The 19,344-nt window shown below is 36.5% G+C and overlaps 1 protein-coding gene across 4 annotated transcripts in view; it reads left to right on the forward strand.

Annotated features, from left to right (window-relative positions):
- Positions 1-19,344, forward strand: part of sema4d (sema domain, immunoglobulin domain (Ig), transmembrane domain (TM) and short cytoplasmic domain, (semaphorin) 4D) — a 79,121-nt gene that overhangs the window by 35,183 nt on the left and 24,594 nt on the right. For 3 of the 4 annotated variants that reach the window (XM_073812521.1, XM_073812520.1, XM_065243811.2), the window contains 2 exons: positions 16,444-16,577; positions 19,125-19,270. In XM_073812521.1, the coding sequence (XP_073668622.1) occupies positions 16,444-16,577; positions 19,125-19,270 (280 nt within the window). Of the gene's footprint in view, positions 1-13,482; positions 13,577-16,443; positions 16,578-19,124; positions 19,271-19,344 lie in introns of those variants that run through there. The other variant, XM_073812522.1, reaches the window with a different exon arrangement.

Raw genomic sequence — 19,344 nt, forward strand, 5'->3', positions numbered from 1 at the left:
CTTTGCTTGTGTTTGGTTTGATCACATAATTATACGCTTAATATTGTTTAGTTTTTTACTGTTCATGTCAAGTTATTGACCGTTTGCTGGGTTATTTTCAACCCAGCGTGTTGGGTAAGATTAACCCAGTAAATGTTTATATTTCACCCAACCATGAATTGCATAGGTTCATGGTTCCCACGGGTTCTTGAAATTTGTGAATCCGGGGATAAACAATTCAAGGCCCTGGGAAGTTTTTGAAAATATACATGCATACTGGTTATTGAAAGTGCTTGAATCTATTTTATGCAAGAAGTGTTCTGAAAAAAAAAAATCCACATTATTCCCTGTGTAGTGTAGTGTTCCTCAGGAAATGTGACGCTGCGTCTCCCTTGCCATACTTCCTGCGTCCCTGTAACGCCGTTTTTGGCAATATTTCAGATAGTGATATACTTTCTGGCTCCCACGTCACCCTGTCTTTGTCGTTAAGCCTCACCATTGGTTGAATTTGATATACACAATCAAACGCACTTACTGTACCCCAGGAGGCGTCCCCAAAGTGTAACTGCAGTGACGCAGCGTGAGTTCCCTCAAAAGGGAACTGTAACACTGTATCTTAAAACGTAACCTCGTGTGTCCCCACATTTAATCCTTGAATTTGAGGGTATTGGACCTGGAAAGTCCTTGAAAGGTCCTTGAATGTAAAGTTAACTAAGGTGTGGGAACCCTGTAGGTTAAAATAACCCAGCATTTTTAAAATGTATATTATTCTGAATCTACTGGATCTCAGTTGGTCTTAATTGTGCAGCATGTGTGTAACTGGATCCAGTGTTTAGGGTTACAGATCTGAGACGTGTTCTGTTCTTCAGAAACAACTTTAATACACAGTATTGTGTGCTGTAGTTAAACATGAATTTTATGGCGGAAGTTGGCAGGCAGCATAAATACTTGAAAATCATTTAAAACTTCCTGGAACAAAGTCTCAAAATCCTGCAGCTGTTTTCTTCAGTTTCTATCCGTGTTCTTAGTTTCAGAAATGTTTAGCTACTTTGTGAGCTTCCTGATATTGAAGCTTAGGCATTTAAAGCCTCAATATGTAAGATTTTTGCACAGTGTTTTTTAATGCAATACCTTATCAATGAAGAGGATTAGCAAATTCCATACAGTACGTCTCTGGATGGTGAAAATATCTCCCATTGTTTCACTTTCATCTTTATAACATCATAAAGCTTCGCCTTTGTTGTCGTTTTGAATATGTGACCTTAAGTGCACTGTAAAACAGTTCGAGCTGGTTAAATGTAGAAACAAATGTTCACCTGCTGCCGTAAAAATGGGAGTTGTATAAACTTGAAGATGCTCTTTGATGCAACTTAAGTAGTTGAAACAATGTAAAACTTTACGTTTAACTTTTTCAGACATCACATAAGGCCGAATACCGAACCACCAAATATATTTTTTTATTTAAAAAATAATTATTGCCAATTTTCTCACCATTGCACAAGTTAGATTTTCAGAATGTCCTTTTTACTATATTTATTTCACATTATTTAACAATAAGAGTGTAACATTCCAGCAGTCATTACAGTATATGGCCTTTTTAAACCAGGTCGTTTAAACTTCTATTTACATTCGACCACATAAATAAGTCTTGGCTAAACTGATATTAATCCGCCTTAAGAAACTTGCAACAACGCTTATATATCACTGTATTTTGAGCAGTAGACGTTCGCCTGCGTGCATGGCAAGCACGAGCAAAAAAAATGAGAAGGAGACGGCGGCAAAATTGACAGGAGATGACAAAGGAAAAGCGCTCTAACCAGAATCGTATTGTTTATAAAAGTTTAATTTCTCCTTTTAATATAAGCAGTTTGTCATTGTAGGACTTAACTGGTTTTTATTACACAATGCAGTTGCTCTATAACATGAGATGAAGAGCTCAAGCCTCTCGTTCTCCGTGCTTGTGCATTCAGCAGACAAATACCATCACGTATTTCTCACACGCTGCATGGTGTCCAGGATGTCTTGATTTTAAATGATAAAGGTAACTTGTAATGATGTATGTTTTCGCGTCTTTCTCGAACACTTTAAAATGCTTTTACCAACATATTTGCTGCATTTGCGCATCTCTCAATCTGCGCTGGTTAGTTTAATCGTTTCATTCAAAACAAGGGCTGTGCAAAAATATTGATACAGCTTCTATCGTCATAACTATTGTGATAAAATTTTCCATAATAGTGTATCGATATTTCAATCTCTACTATCAATATTTTGAAAACCCATCTAGTCCCTCTATGCGCGTCAAGCAACCTCCTGCGCCGCTGTCCAGTTGTCGGTCATATTCAGCCAATGTCTCATAAGTTATCAGGAGTGAGAAAATGGCAGAAAATGTAAAAACGCCTGCAGCTTTCAAAGCAGTCGCGTAGAAGCACGAAAAAGGAAAACGTAGTGCAATGTATCGCAACATGCAACGTATTGTATCGTATCGTGATACATTGTATCATGACACATGTATCCTGATATGTATTGTATCGTGGGGCCCTCGCCAATACCCAGCCCTATTAAAAAAACTCATTATTCTGATAAATGTATTCAGCCTTTTCATTTTTTTTTATAATTTCGGTTGCAGAACATTCGGTGCATCCCTATATAGAAACTTACAAACATGAGTTTAACATAAAACTTGCCATGTTTATTAGATTATTTTACTTAAAGGTGCAGTGTGTAGATTTTAGCGGCATCTAGTGGTGAGGATGCGAATTGCCCCCTCTTTTGAAGCACATAGAGAAGCTACGATAGACTTCATAGGATAGACATGTCATCATCTGAGACAATGTAAAGACAAACGCGCTCTGTAGAGCAGTTTGTCCATTTAGGGCTACTGTAGAAACATGGCGGCGCAAAATGGCGGTTTACATGTAGGTGTTTGTAGATAAAACGGCTCATTCTGAGCTAATAAAAACAATACAGTTTATTATATAAGGTCTTTATCCACCACTGATAATATAGTTATCTATATTATATTGCATTGCTGTTAAAAGATCCTTCTAAAATTTACACACTGCACCTTTAAATAAAAATAGTTATTACACATAATGAGGCTTTCATGATTTACAGTGTGGTGAAATATTACAGATTGTGCCTTTTAAGTAATAATTATTAAGTGATTTACTGAGAGTTTATAGCATTATGTCTGTAAAACACTTGTTTTTGTGTCTTTGCTGTCATTTGTACAATAGTTTGTTTTATCACCTAGATGAGCAGGTCTGTTTATTTTATAGTCACATAATGTTGCACAAGAGGACCACAGTAGTCGATCTTTATGTCTGTCTTAATGAATCGGTGTCTGACTGTCCGAATAAGAGTTTACCCTCATGTGTGCCAGATGAACACTGTGGAGGGGCAGAAGGAGCCGGGGATGCTGAGAGTTTTCACACAAGCATCCAGAAGGGCTTTTGTCCAGGCTGAACCTAAATCCAAGCGTGAAATTGGTGCCATACTAAAGATGGTGTCTTGTTACAATGCTAAAGACCCAAGGCCTGTGAAGTTTGACAGTGAGAGACTTGTGAGACTTTTTCTTGTTTTAAAGGCTCAACAGGGTGACGACTCATTAATGAACAGGAAACAGGCACACAAAAAAACACAGTTTATGTGGCCGGTTGACTGTAATCTGCCATGAGCGTCTTTATTTAATGTGAGAGAGCATTAATGCTGGGTTAAAAATCGCTACATTTAATTGTCTTTTAAAAGAGAGATCTGAATTTTTGTCTTAATTGACCAATTAGCAAGACAAAGTTTTGTTGGATTTTTGGTTTGTTATATAGAAGTATTGTGCTAGCTGACTCAGCTCTCAGTGAAGCCTCACTGGTCCAAAATCATACTAAATAGGTGCAAATTTGGGTGTTGATCTGTTTATAAGATGATAGTTGTGATTGTGATGTAATGATTTTGAACCGTTATTATTGCAGTTTAGAGGCTGTGAATAAACACATCTTTTTCAACTGAAAATAGGAACGTTTTTATGCATTTGGCGGCATAAAACTGCAAACTTTTAAAAACAGGTTTCAAAGTAAAAAAAAAATCCATGACGCCTTGTCGGCTCTGTGTTAACTACATAAATGCAAATCTGTGATTATGGTGATGTCATACGCATGTGTTTATTCAGTCTATAGACATGCACAAGTATAAACAACAATGACGTCTGCAGGACTGCGTTTTTGCTGCTGTACTGTAGATACTCTCTTTTTTAACAAATTTTAAAAAAATTGTGACCCGTCACAGAAACCAGTGACACAAGTGGCTCCTTAATAGGGATAGTTCGCCCAAAAATGAAAATAATGTCATTAATGACTTACCCTTATGTCGTTCTAAACTTGGAAGACCTCCGTTCATCTTTGCAACACAGTTTTAGATGTTTTGACGTTAGATTTAGTCCGAGAGCTTTCTGTCCCTCCATTGAAAATCTGTGTATGGTTTCCATGTCCAGCAAGGTAATAAAAATATCATCAAAGTAGTCCATGTGACTTCAGTTGGTCAGCTTGAATGTGTTGAAGCATCGAAAATACATTTTGGTTCTAAAAATAGCAAGAATTACGACTTTATTCAGCATTGTCTTCTCTTTCAGTTCTGTTGTGAACCGCGTGAAGTCGCGTGACTGTAGTGACGCGGCTGAACTGTTCCTCAGACATGTTTGCTAAGTTTTTTTTTTTCAAACTTACAGCATGCATCTCCCCAGACTGTAAACGAAGCTCGGGCGCACAAAACAAAAGAAAAAAAAAGAAGCTGGGGCAGAACAGATAACAGTCAGCCGTGTCAAACGTCAGCCGCATCACTGGCTTGTTCGACTTAATGGTAAAAGTACCGCGAGACCTCTTCCAGAAATCTTATGGAGCAGTCTAATTTCGACTCGCTCTTGCGGTACTTTGAAGTCATCTGTCTGTCAGTTCTTGCAGCGCAGCACGAAGTCAAACACATATAAGTTACATTGAGATCGTTGAATTCGTTATATAATTGGCTACATGTTTTGTCTATCAATATTTTCCATGAAGTCATTGGCTGATGGAGGAACGAGCGAGCGGTTGGTTACATCCCTAAAGGACGTCATGTTTTCGACGGCGTTGTTTGGATTATCTATTATACTACCTCCCTATTTAAAATACAAACTTTGAAGGAGGGTTCATGTGTTTAACGGAACGGAAATTACCGAAATGTAATCTCATATACCCTTACATGTTACGATGTAAATAGTCCTCAGATTGTATATTATATTCTATTACCAGACCCTCATGCAAAATCTGATGTAAACGATAGACTATATGTTTATTATTCACGGATTATATGCATTTGTGGACAAAAATGGTCATTGGATGATTCACACATATGAAACAGATTAGATTCGACTTGTGATCAAAACAAAGGTAAAAAGTCATTTTTATTTTTGCATGTTGTCATCCAGACTTCTTTCACAAAATACTACATATGATGCTAGAACATCTTTATCTCAAAACGGCTTTACAGGGGGTATGGCTTAGCCAAATGAGATGTAAATGAGCCCTATTGTCTCCCCCAGCTGGAAAAAAGAGTACCTTTCGTCTCTATTTTCTCGGTTTGAGTTTTTCTGAGTTCCTAAATTCAAATGGCCATAACTTCTCCAAATCTTATCAGATTTCCATGTGTTACATCGTTGGAAAGCTTCGAAACTGCACTTTCAGAATCTGTGAATAACTCAAAATGCCCCAGATCCGACTTGTGTCCCTACTTTCTGTGACTGGTCACATTTGTCACTTTATAGGGTCACTTATAGTAATAAACCTTCCTCATAGTACATCTAAAAATAATGCGCGATGCTTTCGCTGTCTTGATTCTATGAATGTATCTGTCTGTAGAAGAATGCATATGTGCACAGGCGTGTTGCGTTTCTTTATAAAGTAACATCGCCAACTACTGGCGCCTGGCACTTATAATACAGTGCTTTTGTAGGGCTACAACTACTAATAACTTTCATAATCAATTAATCAGGTGATTATTTTTTGATTAATCGACTAATCTGATTAAAACATAAATACTTATTTAGATTTTTCACTTATTATAGCTAAATAATGCACTAAATTAGGGTATTCACGTGTAGAATTGTACTTTTAAAGTGCAAAAGCCACACACTATTACAAAGTTTAACAAACATAATTTTTTGGATTTTGATTTGTGCAGCTTTGAAATAGTAAAACATTTTTAAATGTCAAAATATAAATAAGCAAAACGAATTGAGTTTTAGATATACAGGTACAAGATATAAAAGTGATATACATGTTTTGTTACATTTAATAAAAACCTGGTTTTCCCACTTACTTTAAAACAGATGCTTAGTTTGTGATTTAATACTATTTTTATGACAACCCAACAACAATTAAACAAATGCAAACTCACTTATATAAAAGGAAGAAATTAAACCAGCGTTCTTTTGTGCTTTTGCTTTCGTGTTTTTTCTTGCATGCTTTTAAAAAAGCTGTTTGCACGGTGAGAAGCACCTGATAAACGTGCAGCTCGTGTTGTATGAAGAAAAAGTGTCTGAGCATCCAGCTCGCACTGACTTTAATTATAAGCACACAGCTCGCGCTGTACAGTATGAAGCGGACGTGTGTTTGTGCTGTTCGCTGTGGTGCAAGAGCATGTGATGTCACAGACCAACTAAACAATAATAAAAATTGTTGACTTTCATAATCGATTATTAATGATTATTATTATTTTAGTGATTATTTGTTGCAGTCCTAGTTTTCTGTCATTTTTGAAGATTAGTTAAAACGTGGATCATTTTGACATTGTCGTGTGTATGTGACGAAAAACGTATTATTACCAATCGCTGTTGTGTAAACATAGCCTTAGTTTCAGTAAATGTTCAAGATGGACTGAACAAGGGAGTTTTGAGTTGTCACTGTTTCAGTTTGTCTTGATAGGTAGGATTAGGTTTAGGGGTAGGTACATAAAATTTATTTTAAGAGCAAACAATTTTTTCAAAGATATGACTGTATTGCACAGACTTTGTACCTTCTAATGTTTCCAGAAACTAACATAGTTTCTTCCCTCAGGGGTCTAAGTCGCTCTCTTTCTCTGTTTCATTGCTGAATCTTTTCTCGTGTCGTGTAGCAGTAAGGGATGTAATATACCCCACTCTTAAACCTGATATCCCACTGTGTGTAAGGTTTATTTTTACTCGGACACTATGCAGAGAGGAACTAAAGATTCCTGGTTTCAGCGCACACACACACACAGTGTTAATGATTCCTGAGTTGACTGCTGAAGTACAACCACACACAGTAGCACAGTGACCGCACTGAAAGCAATCTGGCCCTTCCAAGGTTGAACAAGATCTGCCTCCTAATATTTTTTCACGCACACATACATAACACCTGTGTTCAGACATCACGGTCCAGACTTTTGCCTTTGATCTTTACCGACAGTAAGTGTATATATAAATCCTGAGACATGCTGAAGAATATTATTGCATTAATCCACCTGTTAAAGTTTGCTGTGAGAAAACCTCAAACGTCATTTATTTGCACGTGAGGTTTGTTTTGGTATGTTTTATGTAATGCAGTGACATTCGAACAGTTTAAAGGGCCCAAATACTGTTTGGAGTTGATGTAATACCCACCTGCTTTACTTTTGTAATAGTCAAGGGAACACAGTGGATTGACTGAAACCCGACTGCAGCTTGGGATGAGTGACATCAGAGGAACATCAGAGGTTTAAATCCTGTTCTGCTTGCACTCCAGTGACTTGATGTGAATATAGGTTATGGTCTGAAGATTAATATTCAAATCTTATGAGTTTTAACTCATGCACTTGTCAAAACAAAGGTTACTCTGTTACGGTGGCTCTTCTTTATTAAGAACAATTTTAGGCTGTAAACTTTTTGTGTTTTTGAGGTCAGCTATATACAGAGCCAAATGAAGCCCAGCATGTACTTGTATAAGCTTGTATTTGGGTCAGTGACAAAAAAGGTATTGCAAGATGAGATGTTGATAGAGACGCAATATTTATGTTGATTTTATGCAATAAAAATTACATTTGCACCATTTTTATGAAAGTTAAGACTAAATGGACCTGAACATTTAAAATTGTGTAACCGCCAATTGCGCCAAAGAATGAGAAATATTAAATATTTTATACACCTTGATCGCATGTAAGCATAATCATAGAAAAATGTAATATATTTTTTAAAGTTATTTCTAATTGTCAATTTTAATGCGTTTTTGTAACATTTGTCCTGATATATGCTGAAACAGCTCTGTTTTCTAAATAATCTTTTAAAAATTATGTAAAAATGTATGTAAAAAAAATCATATTTCACTAAACTAGATGATTATATTTTATTCCACATTTTTTTTATTAATATATTTTTATTTAAAAAAAAATACTAGTTACACCAATTGACACAGACCAGTTACACCACATTGAGATTTTTGCAATTATCCCCCAAATTTTCTTTCAAAATGAAATGAAACAAGAAATTTTAGACTTGGTCCTCAAAAAAGAAAATATATGCAAGTAATCTGCAAATTTATTTTGAAGTTTTTAACCTTTTACATTTAATTAAACCATACAAACACAAATAATTAACATCACGTCATTGACCCATTTATAACTCCAAACTAAGCAATAAGGCTATGTTCACACTGCAGGCGAAAGTGGCCCAAATCTGACAGCACAAATACCTTTTTTTTTTTCAAATCAGACACAGGCCACTTTCATATGTGTTCCTAAATCTGATACATATCTGATGTATTACAATGCAACTTCAGTCTGAACGGCCATGTCGCATTTTATCCGACTTTTACGTGCAGCATCCATGTTTATTTCCGCAAACACAGTGCACTGCGTCCTACGTCACATCTTTTGCACATGCGGGTCACTTAGGGGCAGTTCTAGCCTAGTGGTTAGAGTGCCGAGGCTCACGACTGGCGGGTTGTGACTGTGGTGCCCTTGAGCAAGCGCTTCCCGGGCGGTGCAGGGATAGCTGCCCACTGCTCCGGGTGTTTGTGTGTTCACGACTTGCATTGCGTGTGTTGACTATTCACTGGATGGTTTAAATGCAGAGATCACATTCCAAGTATGGGTTACCATTAGGGCTGGGCAAAAAAATCGATTTTTCGATTAATCGATTTTTAAAACGTGGTCGATTAAAAATCGATTCTCAAAGAGCAGAATCGATTTTTTTCATATGTATTTCCACAAACATTGAATGGAGGAATGGAAGCATTTTAGATTTTGCAAGCAAGACGTGTTGTGGCTTTTAATTTCTTTTTATTAATTACCCACTTGTAAACTGCTGTTCACTGTTCTTTTTTATTAATATAGTATGTGTATTAAATCTATATTCATTGAGTTGAATCGAGAATCGAGTATAAAAACCTACCTGAGAACCAGAATCGAAAATTTAATCGAGAATCGGAATCGAATCGATTTGATAGCTTGTGAATCGAAATCGAATCGATCTGGAACATCTGAATCGATACCCAGCCCTAGTTACCATACATTGGCAAATACTCACTTCACTTCAAGGCCATACACGGTTCACACATGAGACCAGTTTAAAAGTGTAATTGCTGAATTTAAATACTACACTTTTATCACTGTTATCACAGAAATAGCAGTAGTTTAATTTTGTCAGATGTCAATGACTGTACAGGACTGATGCACAGGGGTCTGTGATACCCATTTGAGAAATAAAGGTTCTTCTATGGCTTCTGTTTGTATAACTACTTTGGGAACCTATATTTTGAAGCAATGCAGATGTGTTCATTTTGCCCTTTTACTAGAGCACCACAGGTAGTTATTATATTTTACAGTGTAGTGACACAACTGGTGCGTGTTTAAGAAGACACAAACACACACACACACACTTTCTTTGCGTCTACTTTTCTGTGCCGAATCTGCAGCTGATGTGAAGCGTGTGTATTTTAAAGATCTTCGTAAGCTTGTGTAAATATAGGTTTTTACTGGCTTTTGTGTGGTGACTTTAGAGCTGCCCTGTCCTCCGAGCACAGATCTACGGCTGTAATTACACGTGAAAGAGTTATTTTTTGCCTTCTTTGCATTGGGTTTCCATTCCCTTTAGTTTTCTGCCGTACACTAGTTCAGTCAACCAGTTTTATGCTGATGGACTTTATAAAGCCTTTTGCAAGTTTCTATTTATATACAGGTTTGTTTGTGTAGCGCATAGAATCAGACATTAAAGTAAGTGGATTTACAATGCAAAACTTTTTCTGTAGTTATGCAAATGTTTGCCAGTAACTTACTGTAGATTTAAATGTATGTTATTTACTGGCAAACAGGTAGTGCAAAGTTAAATGAACATTAAACATTAACAAGTCTTTTGTCTTTATAGAATAAAACTATAAAATAACAGCCTTTTGCAAAGCATTCTGGAAAATATTTTTGCTTTCCCCCTTGTTGTTGGGTTTAGGGTCGGGGTTACGGCTGGATATCGTAAAATGCGTACAAATTCGTGTTGCTTCTGTTATTCTTTAGTATAAAGAGGTGGACTTTGTGTTTAAGCTTGGTTGTAATTGAAACGGAGCAGTAAACTCTCTCATTTTGTGGTTTGCTGTTTTTAAAGCAGGTGTTGTGAAGCACTTGTATCCTGTTCTGTTATTAAAGCGTGTGGGAGCCTTCAGAGGCCGTCTGCATTACCCATGTCTGAAATTACTGTTAGATCTAAAGGCCGTTTGACATGTTTCTGTAAAGTATATTTTGCATGTGAAGTTTAATTGCATGCTGTCTCCTCCGCTTCACCATGATGTCATTAGAGTAAAGCCACATCAGATCCCAAAGCAAAGACTTTGTGTCCACTGCAGTTTTTCTGGGTCCACCACACATCTGTCAGCACCTTGCATTAACTTTCATCACAGGATGTAGATTTCCACATGAACAACAAATCAACGTTTTGTTTTTGTCCATCTGCTGGACATTAAAGTCCATGTGAAACTGAATTTGCAAACAGATTTTACACTTGGGTACAAAGAATAATTCAGGATCTGCTGCCCTCCTGAAATGCAGCTGATGGTCACTTTTTATGGTTTTTTTTATGTATACCAAAGGTATTATTGGATTTACGTTAATCTTCAGTATAGTAAATAATGTGGATATGTTATGTTTGTTAAATTGTCTTTAAGTATGACTTTTAGAACTTTAACTTTTATAAAAACTTTTAAAGTTGCATAAAATAACAATAACATGGACATTGCCAATGTTAAAAAACAGTCAATGATCAGGGCAGATTCAGGGTTCCCACAAGTCCTTGAAAGATTGTGAATCTAGGGGAAAAAAATCAAGACCTTGGGAAGTTTTTGAAAATATACATACATACTGTAGATACAGGTCATTGAAAGTGCTTGAATCTATTTTATGCAAGAACTTTTCTGAAAAAAAAAATCCATATTATTCACTGTGTAGTGTAGGATAATATCATAAAAATTTTAGACTTTTTAAGCACATGTGTTAAACTTGTACCTTTAAATGCTTATATCTTCTGTATGCCTATGTTGATTCATACCAAAATGCTTTTTTGCTGTGTTTGACACATGAAAACGTCTCGGGTTACGTATGTTACTGTTGTTCTCTGAGAAGGGAACGAGACGCTGCGTCTCCCTTGCCATACTTCCTGCATTCCTGTAACGTCGTCTTTGACAATATTTCAGATAGCGATATACTTCCTGGCTCCCACGTCACCCTGTCTCTGTCGTTAAGCCTCACCATTGGTTGAATTTGATATACACGTTCAGACGCACTTACCCCTGGAGGCGTCCCCAAAGTGTCACCGCAGTGACGCAGCGCGAGTTCCCTCAAAAGGGAACTGTAACAATGTATCTTTAAACGTAACCCGATGTAACTTGCTCTCACTTGAAATATGTCCCCACATTTAGTCCTTGAATTTCAGGGTATTGGACCTGGAAAGTCCTTGAAAGGTCCTTGAATTTGAAGTTAACTACGGTGTGGGAACCCTGATAGAAAAACACACCAGATACTGTGTGATTATTTTGAATTGGGTCACAATTAAACAAAATTGCAGTTTGTGCACTTTATTCAGGATTTCGGGACATCATAATTTGAAACGAGATAAAAGCTAAACTATTGGTTTCTTTTGGTATCGTAGATGTCAAATATCGCATCGGCACAGAAATTTGTTGATGTTGGTGCATCCCTATAAAGTAAAATAATTTCAAGCAACTTCACATTATATGTAAATGTCAAAAAAGACTTGTCATCTAAATGTAATAACTTCTCACCTCTGTTTTTCTACTGATGTCATCATTGCTCAGATATTCTGATCGTGCAAGCTAAACAACAAAATGAATAACACACACAGACAGGTGCATGAGAGGCATTAAATGATGCAGAGAAGAAGAGAGGGATTGTTGGAGCTGTCAGCGGGCGTAGTGGGAAAGCTGGTTTTGGCATAAGTGCATTGTGGGTCGTCAGAGAGCGGCATCGATCACTGTGCCAGTGTGTAAAGAGAGAAGGGCAGCGGGGAAGATGCAGGGCACATTTGGCAAGCATTGAATGTTTGAGGCGGCTGCACGGTTGCCCAGTTGGCAGGACGCCATCGTTTATACCCAGCTTGCATTTCTAAACCCATGCGTGCAGTGGACGCAAAACAGGTGTTTAGCATAAAGAGTATTAATACTGGAAGAGTAGTCTGTTTGTGCGTTGGAATGGCATACTTAATGGCATGCTTATGTAAGCATGACGTAGTGTGCACTGTATGCTAATTGTCTTTATGCATAGAATACATGTTGGCAAAGGTAGTACAGTATACAATCAAAATGCACTGTTAATACTGCATCCCACAATGCACTTGCTTGTCTGATAAATTACTGATAAAATTTGGGTTGGGTTAAGGGCATTGCATTGTGGGTTGCAGTACCATGCTTGATGTAATGTGTTGTCTGTTCTGTGCATACAGAAAATCTGCATACTGCAAAAATAGTATGAGTAGGTTAGTATGCTTTTATATATACAGTGCATATGGTTTGTGTGTTGCTGAGGCATAACTAGCAACACTAAGGTCACGAATTCGATAGCTTATCTATAGCTTAAATGCATGGGAACCTGGTCAGCTGTGTAACTGCAAATTTTTGAGAAAACTTTATGGTGCGAGAGGATGCAATAAATCGCTACAGTACTTAGAAACACTCTGGCTATGTTTGAACCTTTTGTTGATTGTTGTGTGCGCGTGTGTGTGTGTGTGTGTGTGTGTGTGTGTGTGTGCGTGTGTGTGCGTGTGTGTGATTGTGTGTGTGTGATTTGTGTGTGTGTGTGTGTTTGGTTTGGCTTGGAGGGGGGTATTCTTGACTCAAACACACACAATTGGATCTTTGTATGTGTGTGACCTCCTTTCGTAAAACCTGTTGCCAATGTTATGCTGCAGATTACGGCTTTGCGTGTGTTTGTTTCCTCCCTGAGGTTGTAAAAACTCATCTGCCGGAAATCAATGGTTTGTTGTTTTGCAGTGATTTCTGATACACCCGTCACTGTCTGGGTGAATCAGTAATCGGTCATGCCGCTGCCCGTGACCTTTTACGCAGGTTTGACTTCATTCCAAGTGCGTGAGTTTCTGTCTTCTTTCATTTTTCTTTCCATGGAAAATAATATAAATATCTGATGTCACTACGTGTACCCGCCTTATAGGTTATAATTATAATACATGTGAATTTCATGGAGGAAATTGCATTTATTTACTTTTCTCTTAAAAGAACTGCAATGTTAACATAGATATTGTCTTTTATTTAAACAATGACGTAAAGTTAATTTAACTCGTCCAGGTTTGTAATGTGTTAAAATGAAACTGTGTGATGTGTTTGTGTATATAAATTCATGTCCCCATGTGTTAAAATGATGATCTGCTGGCTCTGTACAAATGATGTCCAGTTTTCTTTTATTAAAATACATTGTTTTAACTTCAGTTTTCTTTTGCATTTGAAACTTTCTGCTCCTTTATTTCAACATGTCTGTGAGAAATAAAATGCATGATGGTATGAAATTATTTCTAGTAGTTTGAAAGAGCTTTTTTTGTTTTGTTTTTGGTGCACTGTAAAAAATTCTTCGCTGCCTTAAATTTTTTGTTGAATCAACTCAACTTTTTGTTGAAAGTCATTTCAACTTTCTATTATTTATCTTGACTAGTGAAAAGTTGTTATAACTACAGATGAGTTGTTATAACGTATCAAATAAAGTTGAAAAAAGTCAACTTCATTTAATAAGTTGTAGTAACTCTTCTCTGGTCAAGATAAATCATAGTAAGTTGACATGACGTGTAAATCTGAGTTGATTCAACAAAAATTTAAGGCAGCAAAGATTTTTTACCTGGAACTTTTGTAATCATTTGTTTATAACATTTGCCATAGTAAACTATAAAAGTATGCCTGATGAAAACTAAAGTCTTATTTAACTTTTTCATAAATCAAAGTGTTTAAATTTAAGTTTTAAATCAACTCAAGACAAGTGATAGGACAATATATTGCAGTATATATCGGATATATAGGCCGATATTTGAATAATTTTTTATAATCTGCATCGGCCAATAAATCTTTCAATCGGCCAGTACATTTTTGTAATAAAAAAGACACTCAGTGTCACTCAATGTAAAGCCAAAGTCTGACAGACAGTAAAATGACCAATCATTCGTTTAACACACTTATTCAAACAGTACCATGAGAGATCAGAGATAATTATGTTGTGTAAAGTACTTTAAAAGAGTATATTTATTAATGTTATGCATAACTAATGTTTTTTTTTGTTTCACCAATTTTATGTTTGTCTCTTACTTAGTAATAACGTTTGTTATATCGCCCTTATATTGGCCAATCGGCCATACAGCTTTCTTAATATCGGGATTGGCTATAAAAAAGAAGCTCATATCGGTTGACCTCAACTGAACTGTAAACTTACAATAATAAATGTAAATGTTGTTTTTAAGTTATTTCACAGAAAAAATTTCAGAAGTTGGTCTGAATTACAATAATTTGTTTAGTGACACTAAATGAGTTCATTGACTTGCATTGTTTGTGTCATGGCATGTTTCACTAAACTATTTGGCTGGTATGTTTGTTTATAGCCTTTGGTTAAAGTTTTAAAGGCTGATTTAAACTCTGAAGAGTAAGAAATGTGTCGTTGCATAGCCTATGTCATCCGCTGTTTGCACATCATATCTGTTCTTGCAATGATTGTTTATTTACACTTTGGCATAGACGTCACTGTAAATCAAAACAGATCATTAACGGTCACAAAAATTTTGTTTATGTTATTTTAATTGCAGATAGCAATGTGCAAAACCATCCTTGCAAACACTTAGCAACACATTGAAAACCACTTTCAGGATCTGAACATCACATCCAAGGACCACATTCATTCTCACAACAGCCTGTTTCTATGTGCGTCACTGTAAACGGATGCGTCTCCGTGTTTCGCTGCAAGTTTTCCGTGGAATTCTAGATGATCTAAATATGGGTCGTTGTTATCTCCGGTATCATCCATTTGTCCTGAGGGTCAGTCGTAGTTTTACAGTCATGTATTGTGATTTCAGAATGCCTGAGTATTATATGTACAGGCCTGGTATCGGTTTCCTGTTAGACGTGTGTATCAGTTTGTGAGAATTCCTAAAAATATGCAAAAGTAAATGTTTACAGTAGGAATCTTCACAGTATACACGGCTTACACCGTTTTTTAATCGGTGATGTAGAAGTCAAATAGTTTGTGTGTTATAATGTTTCAATATTTTGTACATCAGCTTGTTTTTGGATTAAACAGGATATGTATGGTTTATCTCATAACATGAGAGCCATCTGTGCTTTGCCGACTGTCTCGACTGGTCGAGAGACTTTTCTTTATCTCACTCACTGATGCTAATTTTGGTCACTTCTCCTGGCATTCCTTATCCCTGCTTCCCAGAATTCCTGCTGAGGACTCATTCTAGATAAATGTTGCATATACTTTAACGTGTATTATTCATGCCAAAGCTTTTAGTTACTACAATATGAATGAAAATCCTGCATTTAAGGGATAGGTGGTGCATGACTTTCTTCTGGGGCACAAAAAATGTTTTAGCAGAAAGTGCAAATACAAGAAAAACAGTGTAAGTGTAAGTATGGTTCTTACTCCGATCAAGATTTGCAGGTGGTAAAATGAATATAGTTGGGTGATTTTTATTTTTTTATTTTTGGTGCATTAAAACTGCAAGTTGGTGGTTAACCTGTGTGGTTTGTGAAGCACTTTGGCAACAAGCTTGTTTTTAAATGTGCTATACAAAGTTTGAAGTTTGAAGAATGTCACAAGTTTGATCATCATTTCTTGGATACATTGACTCATTAGTGAGGTCTCTCTCTCTCTCTCTCTCTCTCTCTCTCTCTCTTTCTTTCTCTTCTCTCTCTCTCTTTCTTTCTCTTTCTCTTTCTATTTCTCTCTCTCTCACAGAGGAAACCTCACGTTGTCGAAGGTCCCCGAGTCTAACATGGCTCTGAGCGTGTTTGGGGTGTTTCTGGGATTGCTTCTTGAAGTTTCCACACGTGGCCCCTCCAGCATTCCCAGAAGCTCATGGAAACAGGAAGGTTAGATTTGTTTATTTATTTGTTTGTCCCACACTTCTCAAAAATACTATGGTCCGGCCATGTTGATTTTTATATGGTTAAAATTGCATGTTTTTAATTTTTTAAAACAACCCCTATTAAAAGTACTAGTGGTATGTAAAATTTGTGGGCTTTGGATGAAGTGTCTGCCAAACGCGTGAATGTAAATGTAAAAGCATGCATCCGTCATTTCTAATTTCTATTGAATTTGACACTGAAATGAATATTTTGAATGATGGCTATAGGTAGTGATGAATTATTGTATAAAAGGTAACCTCACGTGGCCTCAGTTGAGAAGCCACAATGCTAAACCAGCACAGGAAGAGACCGGCACGTGTTGGTTATACAGTAACAGAGATAACAACGGCATGTGTATATGACACCTGTTCAGTTTATAAAACGTTGCGGCTTTTACCAAAAGTATACATGTAGATAAACACACAACACAAACTACATACTGTCTGGATTTACACACATACAAATATACACATATACAGTGAACTGTAGTTTAAGTTTAGGTTCGTAATACAAGTGGAGTTACCAGGGGGTAAAAGATTTCTCCACTTTCATATAAAAATTCTGATAATTCACTCACCCCCATATCATCCAAGATGTTTCTGTCTTTATTTGTTCAGTCGAGAAGACATAAAATGTTTTGAGGAAAACATTCCAGGATTTTTCTCCATATAGAGGTCTGTACTTAACAGTTTACAGTTTCATGCAGTTTTAAAGGTCTCTAAACGATCACAACCGAGGCACAAGGGTCTTATCTAGATCTGTGCAAAAATATCGATACAGCTAACTATCGTGATCAGTGTTGGGTGTAACTAGTTACTAAGTAATTTAATTACTTTTCCCTTGAAAAGTAACGTAAGGGATTACTCTTATTTTTCTTGTAATCTAATTACAGTTACTTCTGATGTATCTAAATACTGTGGACTCTAAAACAATTATGTATACTATAATACAGTAGTGGATTTAACATGGTTTAAGTTTACAATTCTCACTATTAACTGGTTGATTATTAGCATTCATATTAATGAGATGCTGGCTGTTTATTAATACTTAATAGCACATATTAATGCCTGATTCTGCAAAACCTTATTCTATGTCCTTAAACCTCCCCATTTCTACCAATACTTAAAATAAACAACTTCTTTAGTATTAATAAGCATTAGTTGGAGTATATTGAGGCAAAAGTAGTTAATAGTTATTTCATAGAGAGAATTGGACCCTAAAGTGGGACCAGAATAATTGATTTACTTTTATATATTGTATTATTTATTCAAGCCATTTCAAGCCTATCCTTGTATCATGTACTAAATAGGATTTAGAAAGTAATTAGTAATAAGTAATTAAATACTTTTTGAATACTTTCCCATTGACTTCCATACAAAATAGCAGAACAAAGAGAAGTCTAGTTTGTTTTCCCCCAAAATGGGGCCGTGACGAAATTTACAGTCAAGTTCCTGGATGTGCCGGTAGTCCGTATACAGGCAGTTAGCGGGAGTGAGAAAATGGCAGAAAATGTAAAAACACCTGCTGCTTTCAAAGCCGATGCGTGGGAGCATATTGGCTTAAAAAAGTACCAAAAAAAATTCAGCTCTCTTTTTTACATTTTTGATAAAATAAAAAAAAAGTATTGCAACATGCACCGTATCGCATCGCATCGCACCGTATCGTATCGTGATACATCGTACCACGACATATGTATCGTGATACGTATTTTATCATGAGGCCCTTGCCAATACCAAGCCCTAGTCTTATCTAGTCAAACAATCATCATTTTCGCCAAAAAACCAAAAACTTTTAACGTTTTTGAAAAAGTATTAAGGGCCAGGTATACCTTTTTTCCACGTCTGGCTCGCACGCGTTCGTGTAGCTTTCCAAGTGTACTCATTGCGGCGACGTGCGAATGGCTGTGTTCGACACACATGCAATAAAAATGATTTCTTATTCAAATTATTACTCTACCAGGCCGTTAGGGCAGCACTGATTCGCGACATTTACAGTACATACAAATATTAGGATAGATGAAGACCCTTATGCTTCGCAAGTGTGCGTTTCACATGTGTTACGTCTGACCGCATCACACGGCTAGTGCAAGACATCACACGGCTAGTGCAAGAAAAAAAGTTGCGGTTTAAGAAGTACTTATTTTAAAAATTTTCATGAAAATGATGATAGTTTGGCTAGATAAGACCTTTATGCCTCAGTTGGGATCTTTTAGAGCTGCATTGAAACTGTAAACTGTTCAGGTCCACTAAAGTCCACAAAATGAAGAAAAATCCTGAAATGCTTTCCTCAAAAAAAAAAAAAGATATTGAAACATAAACATATTGGATGACATGGGGGTGAGTAAATTATCAGGATTTTTAATGAAAGTGGAATAATCCTTTAAAATCTTTAAATATTAATTAAATTTAATATCTCCGATCTCATATCCAGATATTTTCCTCTTTCTTCTTTCGATCCATGCTGTTTATTTTCCTGTGTGAGTTTCCAGCTGATGTGAGGTGTGTTTTTTAGATGTGGATTTGGTTGAGTTTTGGGAGCCCGGTGTGTTTAACTACACGACTCTACTGCTCAATGAAGATCGGGGTGCGCTGTATGTGGGAGCCCGAGAGGTCATTTATCAACTCAACATGAACAATGTGTCAATCAAAAGCAACCAGGTGAGAAATAATACTGTCACACGATGTACTGCAATGTTTTTCCTATAACACTCAGTGTGATTTTTATTCCCCTT

This window comes from Paramisgurnus dabryanus, chromosome 18 (assembly GCF_030506205.2).
Source record: "Paramisgurnus dabryanus chromosome 18, PD_genome_1.1, whole genome shotgun sequence".
Lineage (NCBI taxonomy): Eukaryota > Metazoa > Chordata > Actinopteri > Cypriniformes > Cobitidae > Paramisgurnus > Paramisgurnus dabryanus.